This window comes from Onychostoma macrolepis, chromosome 03, assembly GCF_012432095.1.
Source record: "Onychostoma macrolepis isolate SWU-2019 chromosome 03, ASM1243209v1, whole genome shotgun sequence".
Lineage (NCBI taxonomy): Eukaryota > Metazoa > Chordata > Actinopteri > Cypriniformes > Cyprinidae > Onychostoma > Onychostoma macrolepis.
In genome coordinates this window covers 17,373,121-17,399,886 of record NC_081157.1, presented here as the reverse complement: position 1 = coordinate 17,399,886, position 26,766 = coordinate 17,373,121, and the positions used below count along the sequence as shown (strand labels likewise).

General features: G+C 40.0%; 2 protein-coding genes across 4 annotated transcripts; one reads left to right on the top strand and one right to left on the bottom strand.

Annotated features, from left to right (window-relative positions):
* Positions 1–1,586: 1,586 nt before the first annotated feature.
* On the bottom strand, positions 1,587–14,605 carry LOC131537292 (macrophage mannose receptor 1-like). Of its 3 annotated transcripts, none has more exons than XM_058770597.1 (11): positions 14,472–14,605; positions 11,742–12,447; positions 11,304–11,644; positions 6,304–6,672; positions 5,818–6,195; positions 5,202–5,573; positions 4,771–5,115; positions 4,234–4,593; positions 3,504–3,896; positions 2,959–3,283; positions 1,587–2,013 (listed from the first exon to the last, which is right to left on the bottom strand). In XM_058770597.1, exons 4-10 carry the CDS (start codon positions 6,563–6,565, stop codon positions 3,255–3,257), a joined length of 2,139 nt encoding a protein of 712 aa, XP_058626580.1. In that variant the 5' UTR covers positions 6,566–6,672; positions 11,304–11,644; positions 11,742–12,447; positions 14,472–14,605; the 3' UTR covers positions 1,587–2,013; positions 2,959–3,254. The 3 variants fall into 3 exon arrangements, with proteins under 3 accessions (XP_058626580.1, XP_058626581.1, XP_058626579.1); XM_058770598.1 differs by having other exon boundaries at positions 11,742–12,125; positions 14,472–14,597; XM_058770596.1 differs by lacking the exons at positions 11,304–11,644; positions 11,742–12,447 and having other exon boundaries at positions 14,472–14,603.
* Positions 14,606–23,227: 8,622 nt separating this feature from the next.
* LOC131537716 (uncharacterized) lies at positions 23,228–25,768 on the top strand. Its single transcript, XM_058771346.1, has 3 exons — positions 23,228–24,112; positions 24,203–24,485; positions 24,600–25,768. The coding sequence occupies exons 1-3, from the start codon at positions 23,856–23,858 to the stop codon at positions 25,257–25,259; spliced, it is 1,200 nt and encodes a 399-aa protein (XP_058627329.1). The 5' UTR covers positions 23,228–23,855; the 3' UTR covers positions 25,260–25,768.
* Positions 25,769–26,766: the final 998 nt, after the last annotated feature.

Below are 26,766 nucleotides of genomic sequence, written 5' to 3'. Positions count from 1 at the left end.
AGTGAAATCATCATTTATTGTTTCAATTAACTGAACTGTCTGCTGTTCATTTTCAATGGAGGCCAGATCAGTGTATTTCTCTCTACAGTATCTTTGAGCTTCTTCCCAAGTCTTGGATTCATTCACAAAGACATACTGACAATCGACACTCAAGGTGAAGGTAAAAAACCCTGTTAAATAAAAGTTTAGCTTTTCAGTAAGATCAGTCCATTTATCTCTACAGCACATATATAACTAAAAAATATAACAAAATAACTAAAAATATAATAAAATACCTAACTACATAATACTACTATTGTTAGAAATTGCTAAATTAAAATAGAAATATAAACTTTTGAACTGCGGGTTTCGTCTGGTCAGAGGAGAACTGGCCCCCCGACTGAGCCTGGTTTCTCCCAAGGTTTTTTTCTCCATTCTGTCACAGAGGGAGTTTTGGTTCCTTGCCGCTGTCACCTCTGGCTTGCTCAGTTGGGGACACTTAATTTCTAGCGATTATCGCCGATTTGATTGCACAGATACTATTAAACTAAACTGAGCTAGACAATGACATCTCTGAATTCAATAATGAAATGCCTTTAACTGAAAATTGAGTGTTTAATCTTATCATTATACATTACTGACACTATCCTCTAATTTGATACTGTTAAGTGCTTTGACACAATCTGTATTGTTAAAAGCGCTATATAAATAAAGGTGACTTGACTTGACTTGACATATGTCAAACTCCACTCATGGAGGTGCCAGTGTCCTGCCGACTGTAGCTCCAACCAGCTCCAAAACACCTGCCTGGAAGTTTCTAGTAATCCTGAAGACCTTGATTAGCTGGTTTAGGTGTGTTTAACTCTGCAGGACAGTGGCCCTCCAGGAACTGAGTTTGACATCCCTGCTCTACAGTATCTCTGAGCTTCTGTCCAACTCTCAGACTCATTCACAAAGACATAATGAGGGGGTAACAGTGTGAAGGTAGTGAAAGCTGTTGGAGTGCTCTGGTTTGCCAGCTGACCTAAAGAGGTTTTGCTTAGACATCGAAATGCACAGTGTCTCCACGACATGGTGACAAGGCTACAATTCACTCAAGCCTTGCATTTGTCTTTTAGCAAACATTATGCTAACATTTCAAATGTAGACAGAAGTAATATCTTTAAAATATCTTCAGGGGAAACTGGTAGGATTCAAAATAGTAGGATTTAAAAATAGTAGAATTTAAGTAACCATGATTTTAAGAAAAATACATAAAACGTATAGACTGAGATTAGAACCAGTAAAAACATGGCTGTGGAGGGAAAAATCAGATGCATGATTTAACTTTAAAACTGCATCACTAACTAACTAACTAACTAAATAAATAAATAACCCCTGGTGGCTGGTTGCAATTCATGTTTTCCCAAAGATGGTTTCTGTCGTTTAACATAGTTCTTATCCTGCTGACACATGTTCAAGTTTTCGTTTTTCTAATAAGCTGGGTGTTGGTTGGTTATCTGATGCTATAAAAACTGGGTGTGGTGTCAAGACTGTGTGTGATATTTTCATCCCTATGGTTGTAATATACTAAAACTTAAGATTCACAAAACAACCACAGCTTCCTTTCAAAATGTCAAACTTTATTTAACTTTACAGACACAACATTCAGTACCATTGAATGCATAACTTCAAAACAACCACAAATCCCCCATCAACGTCAAAACAACCACAAATCCCCTATCATTAATATTATTCATATTCATATCATATTGATGTCCAAAAATTCATTGGTATAATAAGTATAATGCTATTGTTTTCACCTGATATTCTTTTACATGAAAACTATTGATTAAACTATGTACAGCTGTACTGGAAGCCCAATTTTCCATCATTCTAATGTTAAATTCAAGCTACATTCATTTTGATACAAAGCCCTTCACTGATTTAATAGGTCCGTTGGAACATCCTCTGTCAGGGATTGATCTTACGATAGTCTCTTAAATGCATGGTGACGTTTCTGGGAAGTCCGAACCTCATCAGCTCCTCTTGTAACTGAAAATATATGAGCTCTATGACAATCGTGTACTGAAATGTTATGTCAGTCAGGTTGTTTAAGTATCAAATTTATTTATTTTAAGGCGAGACACTGCAGACAAAAACATTTTTTTTCATACACCTGTCAATTTTGACTGAATTTCATTCAGACTAATGGAAAGAAAATATCCAAAATACACCTTTAAGTGTTTCTTTTATAGCACTATTTCTGTCTGTAGATTTCTATTACAATATATATCTTTAAATGCTATAAGATTTTTCTCCTGCATGCACTGAGCCAAAAATCTCCACTTACATACACCAAATTTACAGTTTTATTACAATCTACTGTATATTCTGAAGGTTTTTACAGAGGGTTTGTTCATATATAATTTGCCTGGTTTTATACAACATTTTATTTCTAAAAAAGAAAATGGCTGTTTTCTGGCATGATTTTTTTATGCCGTTTTATGGATTTTCTTTTTATGGAGTGATAAACAGAGATATCCAAAGTCCCCTCTGTAAAAACCTTTGAGTCTAATATGTCAACAAAATGTAACAAGAATTTTGAACCTGACATCATTCAATGTTGAGATTATTGTTCTAGAAATGTATGCAAATTAGTGCATATTTTATTTTATTTAACACCTCATTTGCATATTTCAACATAGCATTTCAGAAAACATTTAATACAAATGTTTGCAATTCTTAATGTAATCAATCAACGGTGTATGGCGATATCTATTATTATTCACCTGGGGTGTCTTGCCTTAATTTAATTATTATTCAAATTTTAAAGTATTTATTCCACTGTTGCCTAGAGTTCTTTTGAAATGAAATGTTTCATAGAAAATTACATGTAGTATCAATAAACTAAATAAAGTAAAAAATGAAAATGTGTATGTAAAAACATGGTAAATATCCATTACTGTAGGTAAATGAGACCTATTGACTTTTACTTACCTGTATAATCACAAGCTCTTCAATCTGAGATTTTGACAAGTTTTCTAGACTTGTCACTTCTACTCGCATTCCCATCACTGATCAATTGAAAAAAAAAAATTGTTAAAATGAACAATTATTATACCCACACTGAAAAGATTTTAGATGTCAAAACTACAATTTTTATGGTTACTTGCTACTGTACAATGAAAAAAAAAATTGTTTTAGTCTCAATTAAATCATGTATACATAAAACTCCAAGACCTCCAAAATCTTTTACAGTGCATTATGTATTGAAATCAGCAGAAACAAATAGATCACATACAGTACTTATAAACATACCATACTGAATAGGTTGATGTGATGGTCATCAGGTTTAGCAAAAAAACAAACAGAAGACTTGCATTAGCAAAACTTTAGCATAAGTATCATATGTTACATTCATTATGCAGACTTTTGTTTCTTTTATATTACAGAATCTACATTTACATCCACATTTTTTTGTGTGTAACAGCCTGATGTTTATTCTTTTATGCCATTATAGTACTGTGGGTATATTTGCTTACCACTGTAACAGAAGAAAGGCAAACTGGCAAAGCAGCTCTCATCTGTCCACTGGCCAAAATGCTGTAAAGACACAGCTGTGCAGTGTTGAGATCCCTGCTCTCCCTGAACATTTGCACCATTATCTGGTTGTGCAGCATCACCTTGAGTGTATGGCAGCCAGTATGTGAAGGAGGAGCTGCTGTTATCTGACCACAGTCTATTTCTGTGCAGACCAATCCATATGGAATATCCATAATACCAATAACTATGTGTAACACTCAGTATCTGTTGACGCTCTGTCTCATTCCTCACACTGGCCAGGTCTGTGTATTTCTCTCTGCAGTAGCTCTGAGCTTCAGTCCAGGTCCGACCCTCAGATACCCAGACATATTTCTGAGTGGCGTTTTCTCTACCTAAAATAAAAACATAATTTTAATAAGTCAGTGCATTGCTTAATTCATCTGGCTATCCATCTTTTAAATGCATACATTTATATATACAATGCACTGATATTTACACGGAACATCTTTATGTTGCTACATGTGCCTGCTTGCATACATAACACTCAATAAATGTGATGTTTTTGGGTGGTACATTGGGTTTTTGATCGAAGTCAGCGAAGCCAAGACATCTGCTGGTGATCTTACCACAATGACAGTGATACTACTGTTTTACCAAAAGGAAACTCAATATGTACACACACACATATACATATATATATACATATAATTTTCAATTGGAATGTCTTACCATCGTAGCAGACAAATGTGTAATAATTGTCACATGAATAATCAAACCATTTTCCATTATTATTCATGTAAACACACAGTTCATTCCCAGCATTGTCTGGTTCATGATAGAAGTTTCTGAAATCTCTCTCTCCTTCCTGATAGAAATCATTGTCTTCCAGTGACCATCTCCAGCTGTTCACATCATCATACAGTCCAATCCAGGCTGAACCATTGTAACTCCCATTAACTGTGTTAATCAGCCTGTTCATTTCCTCCATGTTATCAATGGTGGCCAGATCAGTGTAATTCTGTCTGCAGTATCTCTGAGCTTCAGTCCAGCTCTTTGACTCATTCACAAAGTGATACTGACGTGATGATGCTAATGTTGTCAGGGCAGAGAAAAAAATTTAATGATACAAAAGATACATGTTTGATCAAGTCATGCCTTTATTTTATCAGTCCGTTGTCCTATGTATCCTATTCTTATTTGTTACTTTGTCTCACTGTTTAAAAATGGCACAAGTTATCTTTTATTTCAGACTAGTGATCTACTCACCACTGTAGCAAATGAAAGGTAATGCAGTATTGCAGTTCTCATCTGTCCAGTTCCCAGAGTCACTAAATGACGCTGCAGTGCAGTATTCACTGTTTCCAGCATTATCTGGCTGTCCTGTCCTCCAGTTACTGAATGAAGAGTTACTCTGATCTGACCAAGATCTCGTTCTGTACAGTCCAGTCCAAGCAGCTGAATAATATGAAAGTAATAGCTGAACCCTGTAGTTTTCAATCTCATTCCTGATACTGACGAGGTCTGTGTGATGTTCTCTGCAGTAACTCTGAGCTTCACTCCAGGTTTTGGACTCGTAAACCAACACATAACTTGTACTAGCGTTCACTCTTCCTGTGGGAAGCAATTTAAATATGTGATATATCATGTAATCTAAATATTTTGTTCTAATTATTTAAGAGTCCAACAGTAGTTCTCACCATCATAGCAAACAAAAGGATATCTAAAGGTGCAAAAGGCCTCACTCCATCTTCCCTGATATGTCATGTACACACACATACTTTGTCCATACGAATTCACTTGTTGTGAAACATACCAGCTTTTAAAACCTCCATCTAATGCTGTATTATCCAGAGACCATCTCCAGCTGTTCAGATCATCATAGAGTCCAATCCAAGTTGATCCATAGTAAGTGCCACGTACTGTTTTAATGAGCCTGTTCATTTCCTCCATGTTATCAATGGTGGCCAGATCAGTATAATTCTGTCTGCAGTATCTCTGAGCTTCAGTCCAGGTTTTAGAGTCAGACACAAAGTGATACTGACGGGTGCATGAAGATTGTGTGCAGGTTCCTGTGAATTGTTTTACAGCACAGAAAAAAAAGAAAAAAAAAAGTTGCCATGAGCTGGTCAATGATGTACGAATAAACCATGATATTGTGAACAAATTGTCATTGTACAAATTAGTAGTTAATTATTTTCCTGTCATAATTGCAAACCAAATACAATGAATTATAAAACAGATTATACAGAAAGGTGATTAAAGCTTTTCTCATTCCTGCCAAATTATGGCAACCAACAAGGCAACTGAACTTACTGCTATAGCAGAAGAAAGGCATGCTGGATACACAGATTTCATCTGTCCATCGGCCTGAATATCTGAATGATACTGCAGTGCAGTGCTGATATCCATATTCATTAACGTGGTTAGCACCATTGTCTGGTTGCGCCCGAAACCCAGAAATTTGTGGCCTCCAGTTTTGATATGTAATATTCTGACTGTTTGACCAAATCCTGTTTCTGTGCAGTCCGATCCAGACTCCATATCCCCATGTTCTCTCAAGGATCCTCTGGTTCTCAGTCTGATTTCTCACATTGGCGAGATCTGTGTAATGATCTCTGCAGTATCTATGAGCCTCTGACCAGGTTTTCCAGTTATAGATAAAGATGTAACTCTGTGTGGCATTCTCTCTACCTGAGATATTAAATGTGACAAATGTATATGCACATTATCTCTTACTGACAAAAATAAAAATAAATTGAAAATATAAAAAAATAAAATAAAAAAATGAAATGTCCTTACCATCATAGCAAACAAATGGCTGTGTGTTGTCACATGAGATATCATACCATTTTCCACCATAATTCATGTAAACACACAGTTCGTTCCCCCCTCTGTTGTTAGGTTCATGATACCAGTTTCTGAAATCTCTCTCTCCTTCATGATAGAAATCATTGTCTTCCAGTGACCATCTCCAGCTGTTCACATCATCATACAGTCCAATCCAGGCTGAACCATTGTAACTCCCATTAACTGTGTTAATCAGCCTGTTCATTTCCTCCATGTTATCAATGGTGGCCAGATCAGTGTAATTCTGTCTGCAGTATCTCTGAGCTTCAGTCCAGCTCTTAGATTTATTCACAAAGTGATACTGATGGGATGATGCTGATGCTATCAATATGAGGAAACAAATTAAGTTTTATAAGTGTGTGTGTGTGTTTTGAATACATCAAAGTATCTGAAATATTTCAGATGAATTCAGTGGAGTGTATATATATATATATATATTTAACGAAATCTTTACTATTTTAAATTATGTGATCAGCACTGAGTGAAAAGTTGGATTGAAAAATGGATGCAAATATCAAAATATGTTGTTGTTTTCCTTTTAATTTAATGACATCAGCTATCAAACATGAACTTCTCATGTTTATCTCAAACATGATTTGAGATTATCCAAAAAGCATGCTGTTTGGAGTTCACATGATCAGTGTATAACATGTTAACATCATAACATTTATTTTACATTTGTAAATTCTAAAAATTCTAAATAAAATTAGTTTATTTGCAGATTTAGATTAGACTTTGAAACCCAGATTTTCAACTGTCTCAGACTCTTGGATGTGCCCGAAACCGAATACCTTTTTTGGAAAGGCATGGATAATGGCTTCAAAACGAATTAAAGCTGCAAGCAGCGATGAATGGGCCCTCGCACCCGGGCTCACCGCCGACCGGTTGCTTCAGGGAGAGAGGGAACGGTGAGCAATATGCATTTAAAAAGGCAAACATAGAGGAATATGTCAAAGTTATTTATATGTGCCAAACCTGCTGCCAGCTGGTGGCGCTATGTCTATAACTGAATATTGGCATGTAGATGTCTTCAGGGCAGCACTTTTATCAAACATATGAAGTTTGATGCAGATTGAAAGTAGTATGTTTGAGTTACTATAAAGCATGACATTTCCTATTGCCAAAAGGTGGCGCTATGATTATAACTGAATATTGGCCTTTAGGTGTCTTCAGGCCATTACCAAACTTGTGAAGTTTTGTGCAGATTGGACATTGCATGTTTAAGTTAGTGTAAAACAAGTCATTTCCTATTGCCAGCAGGTGGCGGTATGTTTATAACTGAATATTGGCCTTAAGATGTGTTAAAACCATTACTCTTATAAAACGTGTGAAGTTTGGGACAGATCGGACATTGCATGTTTAAGTTAGTGTGAAACAAGTAAATTCATGCTGCCAGCTGGTGGCGCTATGTATATAACTGGAAATTGGCATGTAGATGTCTTCAGGCCAGCACATTTATCAAACATATGAAGTTTGGTGCAGATTGAACATTGCATGTTTAAGTTAGTTTAAAACAAGTCATTTCCTGTTGCCAACAGGTGGCACTATCACTATAAATGAATATTGGCCTTAAGATGTGTTCAGGCCAGGACTCTTACCAAACATGTGAAGTTTGGGGCAGACCGGACATTGCATGTTTAAGTTAGTGTAAAACAAGTAATTTACTGTTGCCAGAAGGTGGCAGTATGATTATAACTGAATATTGGCCTTCAGATGTGTTAAGGCCAGGACTCTTATCAAATATGTCAAGTTTGGGGCAGATCAGACATTGTGTGTTTAAGTTAGTGTGAAACAAGTCATTTCCTGTCACCAGCAGGTGGCGCTATAATTTTAACTGAATATTGGCCTTTAGATGTGTTTAGGCCAGGACTATTATAAAAGGTGTGAAGTTTGGGGCAGATCAGACATTGTGTGTTTAAGTTAGTGTGAAACAAGTCATTTCCTGTCACCAGCAGGTGGCGCTATAATTTTAACTGAATATTGGCCTTTTGATGTGTTTAGGCCAGGACTATTATAAAAGGTGTGAAGTTTGGGGCAGATAAGACATTGTATGCATGAGTTACAACAACTTCCTCTGTCATGGTATTAATAACATGCTTTAGTACTTAGTAAGTGTTGCTAGCTGTTTGACCATTATTCTAGCATGTTTAGCACACAATGGCATAATTTACAGTGTTGCTAAAAGTGCATCACTGTTTAAAACATGTCACTTACTGTTGTCAGTAGGTGGCGCTATAACCGAATGTGAGCATGTAGATGTCTTCAGGCCAGGACTGTAATCAAACATGTGAAGTTGGAGGCAGATTGGACATTGTATGCCTGAGTTACAACAACTTCCTTTTTGATGGAGTTGCTAGCATGTTTTAGTATGCTTGTAGCATGCTGCCAGCCTATTTATCACTTGTTGACACTTTTTAATATGCACCTAGGAGTCCATTACAGTGTTAAACATGTCTCTTCCTGTTGCCAGCAGGTGGCGCTATGACTGTACCCGAATACGGGAATGTAGATGTGTTCAGGACAGGCCTCTTATCAAACTTGTAAAATTTGGGGCAGATTGAACACAGCATGCCTGAGTTACAGCAACGTCCTGTTTCGCTGCATTACTAGCATGCTTTAGCCCTTAGCTAAGTGTTGCTAGCATGTTTTAGTATGCTTGTAGCATGCTGCCAGCATATTTATCACTTGTTGACACTTTTTAATATGCACCTAGGAGTCCATTACAGTGTTAAACATGTCACTTCCTGTTGCCAGCAGGTGGCGCTATGACTATATCTGAATATGAGCATGCAGATGTGTTCAGGACTGAACTCCTATGAAACGTGTGAAGTTTGGGGCAGATCGGACATTGCTTGCCTGAGTTACAGCAACTTCCTGTTTCATGGCGAAACATCAAACTTTGTCAGGCCCCCAGGACACGCCCCTTGACGAAAACTCTAGATCTTCGCAATTTAACATCGCAAAGGCCTTATGATTACACTCAGCAAATTTGAAGACGATCCGATTAAAACTGTAGGAGGAGTTCGTCAAAGTACGAAGCCTGGAAATTGCAAAAACTGCACAAAAATCGAACAGGAAATTCAAAATAACGTACTTCCTGTTGGGTTTTGGATTTTGTACCAAGAGGCTTTTTTGTAGGTAATGGTGTGTTACACGTGTGTACCGATTTTCGTGCATGTACATAAAACGTAGCTCGAGGCGCACTCTTTTGAAATATTATAGGTGGCGCTATCGAGCCATTTTGCCACACCCACTTCTGAAACCCATATCAGATGTAAATTTTCGCCAGTTCTGACCCGTGTGCAAAGTTTCATGAGTTTTGGAGCATGTTTAGGCCCTCCAAAATGCGATTCACTTTGGAGGAGAAGAAGAAGAAGAAGAATAAACGGAGCAATTCCAAGAGGGTCCTCGCACCTCGGTGCTCGGGCCCTAATAACGGATTTATCCGAATAACAGAAAAAATATTCGGCAGACACAATCAAATGTTTGCTGGAACAGCACTACATTAGTGAGGTCCGCGGTTGTTAAGATTTGTGCAATAATAATGGCTAGTACTGCTTTGATAGCGTTTGACACAGTTTCGTACAGATAATATCATGGCGATCATTGTGTTTGTCTAACGAATGTGGTCTCCTCAGCAATAAACTATCCGCGCGCTCCTTTTTTGATTGCTGCTTGTCAGTGCCGGTGAAGCAGTGTTGCCAGATATTGCTACAAAAAACAAACACAACCAATTTCCTGAAAAATGCACCAAAAGTTTAAATCTTGTATTTTGCAAATAGGATACAGAATCTCTAACCTCAACCTTCGTCTTTCCACTTTATTAATGCCCTAATTACTTTATTAACACTGTTAGTATTAAAACAAGTCCAGCGTCGCTTATAATAACCAGATCTGGCAACATGGCGGAGCGGAGTGGAGTGCTGCACTTGCGCCAAGCTTCACTGCGTTTCGCAGCTGCTGCGAGTCAGCCACATGAATTTATTCAGCGACATGATTTTAAACAATTTTTCATGTGTTTTCAAATTTTATTTTGAACATGAAACATTTACGGAGGTATGGACCTCATAGCTGGCTATGGGCCTGGATGTGTAAAGTGAATGTGTTTGTAAACTATATCCTATATGAATGAAATGAGCGCAAAGCTGTGTTGGGGTCTGCGCGCGTCTCTCAGACATCAGCTTAGTCTAGAGTTATATGAACTCGACAAAAATATCCTAAAAACGGTCCTAACTTCAAACCTTTTCGAAATCCAACTGTAAAAACGCATTACATTAGCCCTTTTCGTGAATGGATATAACATTAATTATAAAAGATGAAGAAAAGCGATGTTTGATAATCGTAAATGATCACAGACTCCCGCAACACATGATCTAAGTTACTTAAAGTTCAAGGGAGCTTTATTGTAATTCTGCTATGATTCTGCTTTATTGTCATTCTGCTAACATTTTCTTTCCATTTCTATTTTCTTTTTTTCTACTAGTGCTCTTATTTAAGATTGTGGATGCTTGTCGCTTGTCAAATTTGTACACAAAGTTTCACGGGAAAATAAGAAGAATAAAGTTGTTGTTTTTTAAAATAAAGTTTTAAATAGAAGATTTTTTACAAAGTTATAATTTTAATAAAAAATAATACTTTCTTTAGTTATACAAGGCATATTTGTTAAATGGAAACTACAAATCGAACAGATTTGCATTTAAAATGGTATTTTCATGCAATTTGACGGTTTAAGCCACGCCCACTTCCGGATCTATCCGAATACAAATAATAAAATTGAAAATAATTTTGAGATTGTCACAGATACAGATACAGATACAAATAATGGCTCTGCTGCACACCCCTAAATTTGTTATAGTTGTGGTGTGAACTTTAAAGTTGTTATTGTGCTGTGCATTTTTATTGCTATTGTTAGTTATCGTCCTTGGTCTGAAAGGCCTTTGAGATCTACTTACCATTGTGGCAAAAGAAAGGAAATGCATAAATGCAGTTCTCATCAGTCCATTTCCCAGAGTCACTAAATGACACTGCAGTGCATGTTCCTGCAGTATCTGGTTGCCATGTGCTCCAGTAAGTAAAGGAAGAGTTGCTCTGATCTGACCAAGACCAGGTTCTATACAGTCCAATCCAAACACTGTTATAATTAAAATTCCGTAATAAATACTGGATCTTCTGGTTTTCAACCTCATTTTGATACTGACGAGGTCTGTGTGATGTTCTCTGCAGTAACTCTGAGCTTCACTCCAGGTTCTGTACTGGTAAATGAAAACATAAGTAGCACTGGCATTTTCTCTTCCTGAAAAATATGAATATCAAATTTAGTTCAGAGAAAGGATGATTTAGTTGTTTTAAGTTTTGTTTACCATCTTATGCGTTTTGATAGAACAGCTCACCATCATAGCAGACTGTAGGATAAAATGTATTGGAGCAGCTTGCTGCATACCATATCCCATTGTTTATATAAACACACAGACTTTGTCCTCCATAATTGTCTGGTACTTGATTATACCAGTTCCTGAAGTCTTTCTCTCCCACCTTGAAGAAATCACTGCCCTCTAGAGTCCATTTCCAACTGTTCAGATCATCGTAGAGTCCAATCCAGGCCAAATCAGTGGAATCAGAATTCACTGTGTCCATTAACTGGACTGTCTGTTGTTCATTCTCAGTGGTGGCCAGATCAGTGTATTTATCTCTGCAGTATCTCTGAGCTTCTGCCCAAGTCTTGGATTCATTCACAAAGACATACTGAGGGGCACCCAGTGTGAGGGTAAAGAAACCTGTTGAAAACACAAAAGTTGTCTTATGTTGAGATCACATGACCACATTACATGATACTATCTCAGTTACGTATGTGCATTATCAGATACTAGAGGCCCTGTCCCAAATCCTCTGAGTCCACTCTTTCATGATGTAGTGGATTAGTCTAAATGCGATATGTCCTCTCGACCAATCAGAATTCGTTCGGTGCAATCCAACATGGCGATGCTTTGAAGCGTTTGTTTGTGCTCAGTCTTCAAAATGAGTGATTTAAACTCTAATAACACTTTTGATGGCCTGGATGAGCCAATGAGACCTACACCTGGGGGTAGAAAACGCCGACTGGACAAAAAAAAGAAAAAAAACAACAAAAGAAGAAGGTTCGTCACTCAGGTGAATTAAGGAAAATTAAGGAAATTACATTAAACAAGCCAAATGGTTGTAACACATTAACAAGGAAGAGCAGCAGTAGTTCCGGTGTAAGATTTATAATTGTGGAATTACAAACAAGAAATGCACATTCTAAAGACAATAAATTAATAAATGGGAATTTTATAAAGCTGACTCATCTCAAACCGCACTTTTATTATAATATACTTATTAATATACTTTTATTTAACAAAATGCTCTCTTGAAAGCAGGGACGATTCTAGGATTTTCATTTTAGGGGGGCTCAGCCCCCAATGAGGGTATAATAATAAAAAAAAATATATATATTTACAAAAAAATTGATTGAAAATTTGTACAAAAAATTGTAGAAACGTTCTACATAAATTCAATTCAAACAATAAAAATTATTTTTTTAAATTAATACAAAACACACACACACACAATGTTTCAATCTCTGTCAATCACTCTGATATGCAATTAAAATGAGTGCACTAACTGAGTGCTGTCGGTCACTGTCTTTAATCATTTCTATGCATAACTGTATGGTAGCCACATGCACTGTAATATTATGTTCTATATTGAAAGCTAAAATTTCAAATGAAAATAGCAATAACGTGATCGTTTTATAAAGTCATCATATGTGTTAAGGGCTTTCGCTGAAGGAAACAGCTGTGGTGTGATGAGTGGTGAATGCAGCGAAAACTTTACAGTAGATTGGAAACCGATTGCTCTCCCATGACTGTTTGTAAACTGTATTTATGACAAAGAACTGCATATATGTAGATATTATAACAATCTATCGATAAACACACACCTTGTCCTCTCCTCTGCGCCACCGCAGTCTGTGGATTGAAGAACGCGCAGAAAGGGGAGGAGCCGAAGTCTGCTGCCGTTTTCATTTGAAATTTAAAGGGGAAGAATCGCAAGATTTTAGGGGGCTGAGCAGAAATTTAGGGTGCTAAAGCCCCCCTAAAAATGGCCTAGCGACGCCCATGCTTGAAAGACAATGTGCCTTCCTTAATACCTCCTACCAACAACTAGTAAATCCTGTAAAACTACGAGAATACTTTTTGTGCGCAAACAAATCAAAAATAGTTGACTTTATTCAACAATTCGTTATTTTTGTTTTGTTTGCGTACAAAAAAAAAAAAAATTCTCGTAGCCTCGTAAAATTACGGTTGAACCCCTGATGTCACATGGATTATTTTACCGATCTTCTTGCTATGTTTCTGGACGTTGATCGTGTTCATTACATTGCTGTCTATGGGAGGGTCAGAGAGCTCTCACAATGCATCAAAAATATCTTAATTTGTGTTCTGAGTTGGTTCTGAAGATGAACGGAGGTCTTACGGGTTTGGAACAACATGAGGGCGAGTAATTAATTAAAATTTCTCAGTTTAAACATTTGTTATGTTCTCTATTGTGAATAAAATATTGGCTCATGTGATTTGAAAGTCTTTTAGTTTTCATTTTATTCAAATTTTAAAAAAACGTCCCAACATTTCTGGAATTTGGGTTGTAAATAAATAAATAAAAATTGTAAAAAATCATCAACAACTTGCAGTGGTAAATGTTTGGACAACCAAACCCTCACCTATCCCAAATTTATTAAAAATGTATTAAATTAATTAAGCAGAACATAACATTAACAAACTTGTCAAGATTACCTTATTAAAAGCATAAAGTGAAAGTCTTGCTGTATACTGAAGAATATATGAATGTTTTTTTTTTTATGTTCAGCAGCTTTCCATTTAAATTCAACACTAGCTTTTTATACCAAAAAAAAAAAAATGCATCAGGATCTTTATCATTGTTGATGATGATTTAAATGATGACTTATGAATTTTACATTTCAACAACTTCATTCTCAAATACAAGAAACTAAAACATAAGTATTTTGCAGTGGTTGACGGACCCCCTCCCACACATATATTTTTAAATAACCAAGATTCAACATAAGTAAAAAGGTTCCATACCTGAGAATAATACCAGTGAAAACATGGCTCTGTAGGAAAATTATGCCTGTTATATTGTAATAGATAATTTGTACATGGGTTAAAAAGTAATTAAGCACCAGTTTTGTCAAAATTGTTGTTGATTTCAAGTCCCCTATCTTGATCATCAGTTTATGTTTGAGGCTGTCTTTATATTTATTGCAAAATGTGGGTGGGATCTTCTTTAAAATCACAAAACCTGTTGGGTCACCCAAGCTACCAGTATGAGTTTGTTCAGCATACCTGTTAGACTACCTTAGTAAGACCATAAAGTACACTGTAAACCCCAATGTTGTCATTAATAAAGAAATCAAGTTATCATAACTTAACATTGCTTAAAATGCCAAGTTTTGGTGTCAAAACTTAAACAGGTATGTTTAATTAACTCATTTGGGAGCAAAAATATTTCGAATTAACCTCTAAGGCATATTTTGGAATTCCGCCTGAATTTAACACACCCAAGTTTAAATATTCACCCTAGACACATACAGTGTAGGGAATTTAAAAAGCTAGTGTCATTGTACAGGAAACCCTTCAAATTTACTAAATCAGATTGCAAAACGTCATAAATAGCATTGTATGCTTTTAAAATATTACGATAAACATAAAAAAATAGGCCTTTTTTTTATTTTATTTTTAGAATCCTGTCTTTGAAAATCTGTGATTCAGGTTCTGTTTGCTCTGGGGACCTGCTGATTATATTGTTTGACTACACTATGTGCCAGTATCCACCAGAAAAAAAGATTTTTTCTCTATCACATTCTGAACAAGTTATTCAAATATAACCGAAGGGAGGCAAAGTGTCATTTTTAGTGCATATGTGTCCTTTGGATTTTTCTAATGCTCAAATGCAATTTTATTTATTTTTTTACTAATATTACCCCAAAAATCCTACTTTTAATACATACTAAAGCACTTTACTTAATTATCGATTGATTTTGTCACGGTACAGAAACTCAAGATCCAATTGCGAGTCAATAATAAGTCTTTATTAGACAACTCCAATAATACAGCCACAGAGGAAGTGCTGATAATCCGGTGAAGCAGAATCTCCAGCTCAGGCAGTGCAAACGCTCCAATAGTCCACACTTTAGAGGGGGAAAGGAACAGCAACCAGGCGAAGAAAACTCGGGAACTAGAAGGACTGACAGAGAGCGAGACAGGACATGAACAACAACGATCGAACAATACCCCACAAACACGCCAGCCAGATATAGGCAGTGCAGACGAGCAACACCTGTACTGCTCTGATTACCTCGTCAGGTGCACGGTAACTAGGCAACGCTGACAAGCACAACGAGCAGAGCCTCCTGGCGCTCCCAGAGGAACTTACCTGACGATTGTAATCATCGATAAGGGAATGATCCAATATGTCTCTAGCAGGCACCCAACTCCTCTCCTCAGGACCGTAACCCTCCCAGTCCACCAAGTACTGGAATCCACGTCCCCTCCGCCTAGAGTCCAGAATATGATTTACCGAATAAACAGGTTCCCCATCTACGAGTCGCGGCGGTGGAGGAACTGGGGTTTGCGGATTAATGGTAGCATGAAAAACGGGCTTTAATTTGGAAACATGAAAACGGGATGAATCCTCCTGTACGCGGAGGAAGTTTAAGACGGACTGCCACCGGACTAATGATCTTGGTGACAGTAAACGGGCCAATGAATTTAGGAGCAAGTTTATTACAAACGGTACGGAGAGGAATGTTCTTAGATGAAAGCCACACTTTTTGACCGACGACATAGACGGGAGGCCTTAACCGGTGGCGATCAGCCTTGGCCTTGGTGCGTGCCCCCACCTGGAGGAGGGTCTGTCTGGCCCTGCTCCAGGTGCGACGACACCTCTGGACAAATGCGTGGGCAGAGGGAACCGCAACTTCGGATTCCAGACTGGGAAAAATAGGTGGCTGGTACCCTAAACTACACTCAAACGGAGATAGGCCCGTGGCAGACACTGGTAATGAGTTATGTGCGTACTCAACCCATGAGAGCTGCTGGCTCCAAGAGGACGGATTCTGGGAGACCAAACATCGCAACATACGTTCTAGATCTTGGTTGGCTCTCTCTGTCTGACCATTACTCTGGGGATGAAACCCAGAAGAAAGACTAACAGTCGCCCCCAACAAATGACAAAACTCTCCAAAATTTAGAGACAAACTGAGGCCCCCTGTCAGAGACCACGTCTGTCGGGAGGCCATGAATGCGAAAAACGTGGTCAATGACAGCAACCGCCGTCTCTCTGGCAGAAGGTAATTTAGGCAGAGCAATAAAATGAGTAGTCTTCGAAAACCGGTCCACCACAGTCAAAACTACCGTGTTTTCCGGTGGTGATCGGAGAGAGCCACAGAGGCCTGGCTTGTGACAGAGCCCCCCCCCTGCGAGCGGCTCCTGAAGCGAGAACGATCTGGACGCCGAGGTCTTCCACAGGGTCTTGGTGCTGGTCTGTCAGGGTGATCCCGATGAAACTCGGTTGTAAGGTTGGGATCCAAGATGTCCTGGGAGTTTACCCAGGAACGCCTCGGGACCATACCCTCCCAGTCTATGAGGTACTGGAGGACCCTGCCTCGGCCGTGAGTCCAGGATCTCTCGCACTTGATAGGCCTCCTCGCCGTCCACGACAATGGGAGGGGTGCTCTCCCTGGTGGCCTCCTCCTGGTCCCTCTCTCCTCTCGGACCACCGGCGGGCTTGAGCAGAGAAATATGAAAGGTGGGTGAGATACGGTAATCTGCAGGTAATGCCAAACGATATGAAACTGGGGTAATCTGTCTAAGGATTTTGAATGGTCCCACGTACCTAGGGTTGAGTTTCTTGCAGGGACGACGGAGCCGCAGGTCTCTGGTGGAGAGCCACACCCACTGGCCAGGAGTAAGGTTTGGTCCTGCTCTGCGGCGACGGTCAGCTTGTTCCTTTACTCTCCGAACTGCCCGTTGTAGGTGTACGTGGGCTGCGTTCCATGTCTCCTCACTCCTTCTTAGCCAGTCATTGACAGCGGGGAGCTCCGAGGGTTCTCCTGACCAGGGGAATAATGGGGGTTGGAATCCGAGAATGCATTGAAAGGGGGTAAGTCCAGTAGCTGGTTTCCTGAGTGAGTTCTGTGCGTACTCTGCCCAGATCAGATATCGGCTCCAATCATTCTGGTTGTGACAGTAGGAGCGAAGGAAGCGGGTGAGTTCCTGATTAAGTCTCTCGACCTGGCCATTGGATTCAGGGTGGTATCCTGAGCTGAGACTGACATTGATATTTAGTTGTTGGCAGAAAGCTCTCCAGACCCGTGATGTGAACTGCGGGCCCCGATCGGACACGATGTCCTCTGGGAGGCCATAAAACCTGAATACTTGTTGCATTAAAGCTTCAGCTGTCTCGAATGCTGTGGGTAGTTTGGTGAGGGGAATTAGACGGCAGGCTTTTGAGAAACGGTCGATTACGGTGAGTATGGTGGTGAAGTGATTGGAGTTGGGTAGATCTGTCACAAAGTCGGTGGCAATATGGGACCAAGGTCGTTGAGGAATGGGATGGAGAAGACCTGCTGGTCGATGATGGGATGACTTGGAGATGTTGCACGTGTCACATTTCTGCACGAACCGTGTTATATCTGTTTGTAGGGTTGCCCACCAGAAGCGATTAGAGACTAGTTGAATGGTGGCATTGATACCTGGATGACCTGCACTGGGGAGTTCGTGGACCCACTGCATGACTCGAAGACGTAGAGCGGAGGGAACATAGGTTCGATCAGGTGGGCATTCGGCCGGAGTTGGATCATTAATGAGTGCTTCGGAAATCTCAGTCATAATGTCCCACTGTACAGGTGCTAGAATGATTGTGGAAGGCAGAATGGGTTCTGCCGTGTTGGATGTGGGAAGATGGTCGAACTGTCTTGATAGGGCGTCTGCCTTGCCATTCTTAGATCCAGGTCGATAAGTTACTTTAAAGTCAAAACGGGAGAAGAACAGGGACCATCTTGCCTGTCTGGGGTTGAGTCGCTTTGGCGGACCTGATGTACTCGAGGTTACGATGATCTGTTAACACGAGGAATGGTACTTTTGCCCCCTCTAACCAATGCCGCCACTCCTCAAAGGCAGCCTTCATGGCCAATAATTCTCGATCACCCACATCATAATTCCTCTCTGCTGAGTTGAGTTTGCGGGAGTAGAACGCACATGGGAATAGTTTGGGTGGATTACCATGACGCTGGGAAAGAACTGCCCGATTCCAGTGTTCGAGGCATCCACCTCACGGTGAATTCCAGGTTAGGATTGGGATGATGTAAGATGGGAGCTGAAGTAAACCGTTCCTTTAGCTGCTGGAAGGATTGTTCGCTGGTAAGTGTCCAATTTAGACGTTGTTTACCCCTTGAAGTAAAGATGTGAGGGAGCCGCGACCACACTGAAGTTCCTGATGAAGCGTCGATAGAAATTTGCAAATCCCAGAAAACGTTGAAGTTCCTTTATTGTTGTGGGCTTAGGCCAATTGAGCACTGCATGCACCTTACTGTCGTCCATGGTGACCCCCTCAGAGTTGATGATATAGCCCAAGAACGAGATCTGTGTCTGGTGGAACTCACATTTCTGTACCTTGGCATACAGTTGGTGTTTGATGAGCCGCTGGAGCACTGCCCTGACGTGTTTGACATGGGTTTCAAGGGAGTTAGAGTATATCAGAATATCGTCAATGAAGACGATGACGAATTGGTTCAGCATGTCCCGGAAGACCTCATTGATGAATGCCTGGAACACAGAAGGACTGTTGGCAAGCCCGAACGGCATAACCCGATATTCATAGTGCCCGGATGTGGTCGAGAAAGCTGTCTTCCACTCGTCTCCCTCTCTAACTCTAATCAGGTTGTATGCACTGCGCAGATCTAGTTTAGTGAAGTATGTGGCGGTGCGGAGCTGCTCGAGGGCGGCAGGGACCAGGGGTAATGGATAGCGAAACTTGATGGTGATGTCGCTGAGTGCTCGATAATCAATGCAGGGTCGGAGGCCTCCGTCCTTCTTGACGAAGAAAAACCCAGCTGAAGCTGGAGATTTGGAAGGTACATTAAACCCCTTTGACAACTCCTCTTCTATATACTGCTTCATAGTCTCTGACTCGGGTTGTGAGAGAGGGAAAATTCTGCCTCTAGTGGGCATCGACCCTGGGATAAGGTCTATGGCTTGAAGTCAGACAGTGGTGTTGACAGAACTCTGACCATTGAAGAATTTGCTGTGTCGACCAGGAGATGCGGGGATTGTGTTTCTCCAGCCATGGCAAGCCCAGGATGACAGGATTCTGAGGAGATTCAATGGCGAATAGCCTAATGGATTCGGTGTGCAGGGCTCCGGTTTGAAGTTGTAATTCGGGGGTCAGGTATTTGATCCTCCCAGAGCCCAGCGGCCGTCCGTCTAGTGCTGCCACTGCTACCCGGGATTCACATGAAATGAGAGGGAGGTTATGAGACTTGGCAAATGAAATATCAATGAAATTCCCCGCTGCCCCCGAATCGATCATGGCTAGGGTCTCGATTCCCCCCTCCTCCCTGTTAATAGTGATGGGGATTCCAAAAGAAGTGCGGTGATCGTGATCAGCACTCACCGTAGTTGAATCTCGCCGGGATGGGCGAGCGGGACAGGCAGCCCTCAGATGCCCCGACTCCCCGCAGTACAGACACAGATGTTGACGGATGCGTCTCTCCCGCTCCTCGGCGGAGAGGCGGGTGACACAAATCTGCATGGGTTCTGGTAGTCTCTGTGTGCTGGGCTGAGGTAGGGCTGGACGACGAGTGCGTCGTGAGCGCATCAAATTATCAATGCGGATGGTCAGCTCCATGAATTGTTCTATGGTTTTCCCTCGTCACGGCAGGCCAGTTCAGACTGAAGCTCCTCCTTAAGTCCTTTTCGGTAGAGCAGTTTAAGGGGACCATCCTCCCAACCAGTCTGAGCAGCGAGTGTACGGAAAGCGAGGGTGTAATCCGCCGCAGTGCTGTTGCCCTGGCGTAAAGCAAGCAGCTCCTCACCCACCTCCTTTCCACTAGCAGAGTGTTCAAAAACCTCCCGGAACTGACGAAGGAAGTTGTTATAAGAGGGAAAAGACATGCGGTTTCCTCCCACATCGCAGTGGCTCACTCCAATGCTCTGCCAGTAAGCAGTGAGCAAATAAATGAGACTTGGCTGTCATCTGTGGAGAAAGTGAGGGGTTGTTGGTTGATGTAGAGGTAACATTGCATAAGAAAGCCCTTACATTTCTCCGGGGACCCGTCGTATTTGTCAGGAAGCGAAAGTCGCGGGTTCTGAGGAGTGGCTAGCACCGGCGCTGGTGCGGGCGGAGTGGTGTTCAGTGGCGGACTCGCCACGTGGGGGGTTTGCAGTGTCCTCACTAACTCCTCTGTGAGTGAGGTGAGCTTCTGCAGCTGTTGATGATGTGCAGCTAGCATCGAGGCTTGGGCTGATACCTCAGTGGAGAGCTGATCTAACACTGCTGGGTCCTGGTGTGGCAAAGTCTTCTGTAACACGGAGTCAGAGGCAATCGGATCCATTTGCAGTGTTTATTTAAGATCAGTATAACAAGCAGACAGAGGTCAATCAACAGCGTCTAGGATAACACAGTGAACCAGGATCATAAACGCGTTTACCAGGCTTGGGTCGGGCAGGCGGCAGGCAAGAATCAGGTCAGAGTCCGAGCAAACAATCAAAGGGACAGGCGGCAGAGAATTCCAAAGGTCAAGGCAGTACAGGATCAAACACGGAAGAACAGTCAAAGTAAACCGCTCAGAAATGTCAGACAGGCTAAACAAGACTTCGCGTTGGAGGAGAGTGTGAGTGTGCCTTATATAATGGGATTGATGGAGAACACCTGGCGGTGATTAGTCCTAGGTACGGGGTGTGTGGGAAATGGAGTCCATACGCGTGTTAGTACTCGGGTGAGGGTGCCCTCCGGTGGTGATCGGAGAGAGCCACAGAGGCCTGGCTTGTGACAAAAATATTTCACAATATTATTGCTGTATTTTGGATCAAATAAATGCAGGCTTGGTGAGCAGAAGAGACTTCTTTAAAAAATAACTAAATCTTACTGTTCAAAAACCTTTGACTGGTAGTTTTCAACTTCAATTATGACTTCTAACAATTATGAAAAAAGATAAACGAGGTGAAATGATTAGTGTGTTGCTGCTGCATTCTGTCCAGCACAGCTTCCTTTCGTTCACAGCGGTGTACTTTTGTTCCTCCTTACAAGTCCAAACTTAACCAAATCAGTCAAATATGTAAGTGTGGTAAAACTGACTCACACAAGTTAACCTAGAACTAGTTTTTGATCAAGTATTGATAATTGTGGAACTTCCCTGATATTTAAAATGACTAATTTCATGAAAGACTTTATAATGCGGTTCATAACGCCTACCAATAATCATGATTTCAATATTGATTAAAATGATTGTGTTCATGATATTTCTGCTATAATTTAGCAGCTCTGACTAGTTTACAAGTTCATCTGTAACATGTTTCTTCTGCTTCATCTTATCGCAGAGGAAGGAGTGGATGAAGAAAGTTTTACACTGGATACTAATTCCAAGAACTTTCAGCGAGGAGACGATGGAAGAGAAGACCTCACTACAAGCTGTGGATCGGTGTTGAAACCTTTCTATGTGTATGACATCAACTACCCAAAGCCTTTTGCTCCCATTCAGGAGTTTTTGCAGCACAGTCTTTAATATTCCAAGATTTCCTTCAACACACTGCCTCCTCCTTAAAAATGTTTTATTTTACTGATCATCAGTCGGTCCAGCAGCCAGCAGATTTGTTTTTATTATTATTATTATCGTTTTTTTCAACTACTTACACACATTTTCAAAACTTTGCCTCTTTTTTTTTCAAAACTTTACACACAAATACAAGAATTGCACACAAAATGCAAAATGCCTCACATCTGTTGCAAAATGAAGCACTGCATTCAAAATATCACAAACACATCTCAAAAGCAAACACCAAACATGGGACGGTGCTATACCAACTCATATATAGTTGGGTTACTAGTTGGGTTATTTTAAACGCAGCATTGTTTAGTGAGTGAAAAAAACAAAAAAACATTTCAAGACTTCAGTGACCTTTGACCGCAAAGATATCAAGTGTGACGCAGAAATCAAGAGCCTCAGAGTTTAATACATTTTAATGGAAAAATAAGAGGCTGAAAGGGTTAATAATGTTCGTGCTTCAGGAGCCAAAACAAATTCAAATACAGTCTAAAGTTCAAATACAGGAACCTTTCTCCAGCAGTGCTTCTGAATGATGGATTCAAACATGTAACAAGAAGAAGAAGAAGAAGAAGAAGGAGGAGGAGAAGGAGGAGGAGGAGAAGGAGGAGGAGAAGGAGAGGAGAAGAAGCGGAAGAAGAAGAAGGAGAAGAAGAGGAAGAAGGAGAATGATGATGATGTAATTTTAGTCTGATTTCTATAAAATCACATGAAAATACAGCCTGAGAAATATGACACAACAGTATAATTATTACATATTATTTTACACTAACAGTATTTGTGTCTGTGTGTGTGTGTGTGTTTAATGTGACACAGAGACACTGACGAGTTGTAATAAAGGTTAAATCCAGCGTGTAGTGTTTGAGTGAATGTGTGTGTAAAAAATAACTGAAAAATAATTCATAAAATTTATATAAATATTGCTTAGTATTATAAAATCTTATTGAATAAAAATATATTATATTGATTTTTCCAGAAAAAAAGAGTCACTTTTGACTGCGAAGGTAAGTGTGACCCAAATATGAAGAGCTCAGAGGGTTAATAATGTTTGTGCTTCAGAAGTCAAAACATATTCAAATACAAACTAAAGTCATTTGCATGAACACTCTTTTAATATTATGCGCAGTGTAAATATTACATGACTCTTTTACAGTTTTTTACAGACGCTAGGACACATTTCTCAATACTTAGGTCACTTTTGCAAAACTCTTCACACAGTGAGCACAACAGAAGTCTATATGGGCTAAACTGAGGATCAATTATCATTGCTTTGGCACAAAATGCATTCAATGACTACATCTCTCAAATTTCATGAATTCTTTTCTCACTCAGACACAACAACTGCCAAAACTCTTTGTACGTACAGGCCAATTTGCACTTGCTTACATACTGTTTTCAAAACTGTTAAACTTATGTTCAAAACAATAACTATTATGTACAAAACTGAATAAGACAGCAATTTGCTACATTCCTACAGTAATATTTTAATGAAATATATTTTAAATCTTAAAATTAAATGCTATAAAAACAATTGGACCAGCCACACCTGATTCTCATTGTAGATGAACATCTACACAGGTGTTACTCTTTCAATTTCATTACAAAAGGAGACAACTTCTGAATAGTTTTGTATTGTGATGTAAACATGGACCCAGCCAGAAATAGAGAAGAGGCTGAAAGAGGAAGAAGAGTGGCTGGGAGGGGGCGAGGAATACGTATGCGTGGTGGAAGGAGAATAAGAGGAAGATCAAGGGCTGTAGTCTCAGATGAGATCAGAGCCACTGTAATTGATCATGTAGTAAATCATGGTCTCTCAATGAGAGAAGCTGGTCAGAGAGTGCAGCCAAATCTGCAACGCTCTACAGTGGCATCTATTGTTAGAGTTTTCCGGCAAACCAACAGGTAACTTGTATTCTGCAAGGGCATTTGACTGAGTTGCACATTACAGAAGTAAATAAACTTGTGTGTAATTGTTTTTGCATTTCTGCTTAGGACTCAACGGTTACCTCACACAGGTGGGAGAGGGAGGATGCTCACTGATGTGCAGGAAACTGCCATTGTTGATATGGTCATCAGAAACAATGGGATAAAACTCACTGAGATTCGAGACAGAGTCTTGGCAGACAATGTTACTTTTGCAAATATTCACAGTGTAAGCATAACAACAATTTCTAGAGTCCTGAAAAAACATCAGGTCAGGATGAAACAGTTGTACACTGTGCCTTTTGAGAGGAACTCTGAACATGTCAAGCAACTCAGGAACCAATATGTCCAGGTAAGATCACAATAAAATACAGAACTGTTTTTGAACAAAACCAAACACACACAAAGACCATTTTTACAAATTTACTACTGTAACAGCTTATGTTGCCTTGTGGATTTATTTTAGAGAGTCATGGAGATTGAAGGCAGGCAAACACCCCACATTTTCATCTTTGTGGATGAGGCGGGTTTCAACTTGGCCAAAACACGGCGACGAGGGAGGAATGTGATTGGGAAGAGAGCCACAGTGAATGTCCCGGGCCAGAGGGGTGCCAACATCACAATGTGCGCAGCAATATCCACTGATGGACTGCTGTTACACAAACCACTAATTGGGCCATACAACACTGAACGTCTCCTTGCGTTCCTGCATGATCTCTATGGAAGGGCTGTGCTAGGTGAGGAAAGGGATGCAGAGAGAAGGAATCAGCTAACATTTATAATTGTATGGGACAATGTGGCATTTCACCACTCCCATGCAGTCACCGAGTGGTTTGCGGCCCATCCCAGAATGGAGTCACTTTTCCTCCCACCTTACTCTCCATTCCTCAACCCCATAGAGCAATTCTTTTCCTCATGGAGGTGGGAGGTTTATGACCACCATCCACATGATCAAGTGTCCCTCCTGGACGCAATGAATGCTGGATGCCTGGACATATCAGCAGAAGATTGCCAGGGATGGATCAGGCATGGCAGAAGACTCTTTCCTAGGTGTATTGCCCTAGATGACATAAGATGTGATGTGGATGATAACCTGTGGCCAAATGGAGAAGACCGAGTAGATTAGCGTTACTATTGTATCTGTATCAGTGGATGGTGTGTATACAAATTGTTGTATTTTGAAATTACTAAATTACTTATAAAATAAATAAACGGCATAAAATATTGACGAATTCTGCATGTCTGATTCATTACAGTAACATATATTGCAGTGAATTATAAACAGAGATGTGTCCTTGTTTTACACAAGAAAACATTGTATAATGCTACATGTTGTTAGTGTTTTTTAGGTCATTGTTTTGTGGGTGACAAAGTGTGTTTGTCGGCTGTCAACCCTTGCTAGTGTTCTGGAAGAATGAGTTGATTTGAGACCTGAATAAAGTGTTTTGGTAGTTGTAGTGCATTTTGAATGTGAAATGAACTGCTTTGCCAAGCTGAGAGTTGGTTAGGAGAACTGTGTGAAGAGTTTTGCAAAAGTGACCTAAGTATTGAGAAATGTGTCCTAGCGTCTGTAAAAAACTGTAATATTATGCACAGTGTAAATATGACATGATTTCACACAAACAACAGTATTTGACTGAGAAACATCTTCATCCTGATGATCTGAAACAGGAAACTGATGATATTCAACTTCCTGAAGGGTCCTGAGATTCACAAGAACAGCAACACTTTCACATGATTACAGACTGTGTGTGTGTGTGTGTGAGAGAGAGAGTGTGTGAGAGAGTGTGTGTGTGTGTGTGTGTGTGTGAGAGAGAGTGTGTGTGAGAGAGAGAGTGTGAGAGAGAGAGAGTGTGTGTGTGTGTGTGTGTGTGAGAGAGAGAGAGTGTGTGTGTGTGTGTGTGTGTGTGAGAGAGAGTGTGTGTGTGTGTGTGTGTGTGTGTGTGTGTGTGTGTGAGAGAGAGAGTGTGTGTGTGTGTGTGTGAGAGAGAGTGTGTGTGTGTGTGTGTGTGTGTGTGTGTGTGTGTGTGTGTGTGTGTGTGTGACAAATCAGGACATAGATTTGTATAATGACAAGGGTATGACAGGCATTACAAGGAGAAGGTGACTTTTCAGGACATTACCCCATGTCCCCACTTTTCAAAACGCTTATAAATCACACAGAATGGAGTGTATTGAAAATCTGAAATAGCAGAAAGTTTCCTGTAAGGGGTCACACATACAGTTTGTACAGTATAAAACCATTACGTCTATGGAGAGTCCCCACAAGGATAGCAAACCAGACATATCCCCACTTTTCACAAAAACAAACACGTGTGTGTGTGTCAGTCAGTTAGTTTTGTGTGTGTGTGTGTGTGTGTGTGTGTGCGTTTAATGTGACACAGAGACACTGAAGAGTTGTAATCAAGTCTAAATCCAGCCAATTGTAATGGCAAAAATAGTTCATACATATTGTATAAATATTACATAGTATCATAAAATCTCCTCAAAATTGTAAATAATAATAATTTAAAAAAATTTAACAAAAATATATGAATTTCCTGAAAAAAGCAAAAACTTACATTTGAAGTACCAAGTGTGACCCAAAAATGAAAACGATCAGAGTTTAATTAATTTTAATGGTAAAAATAGTT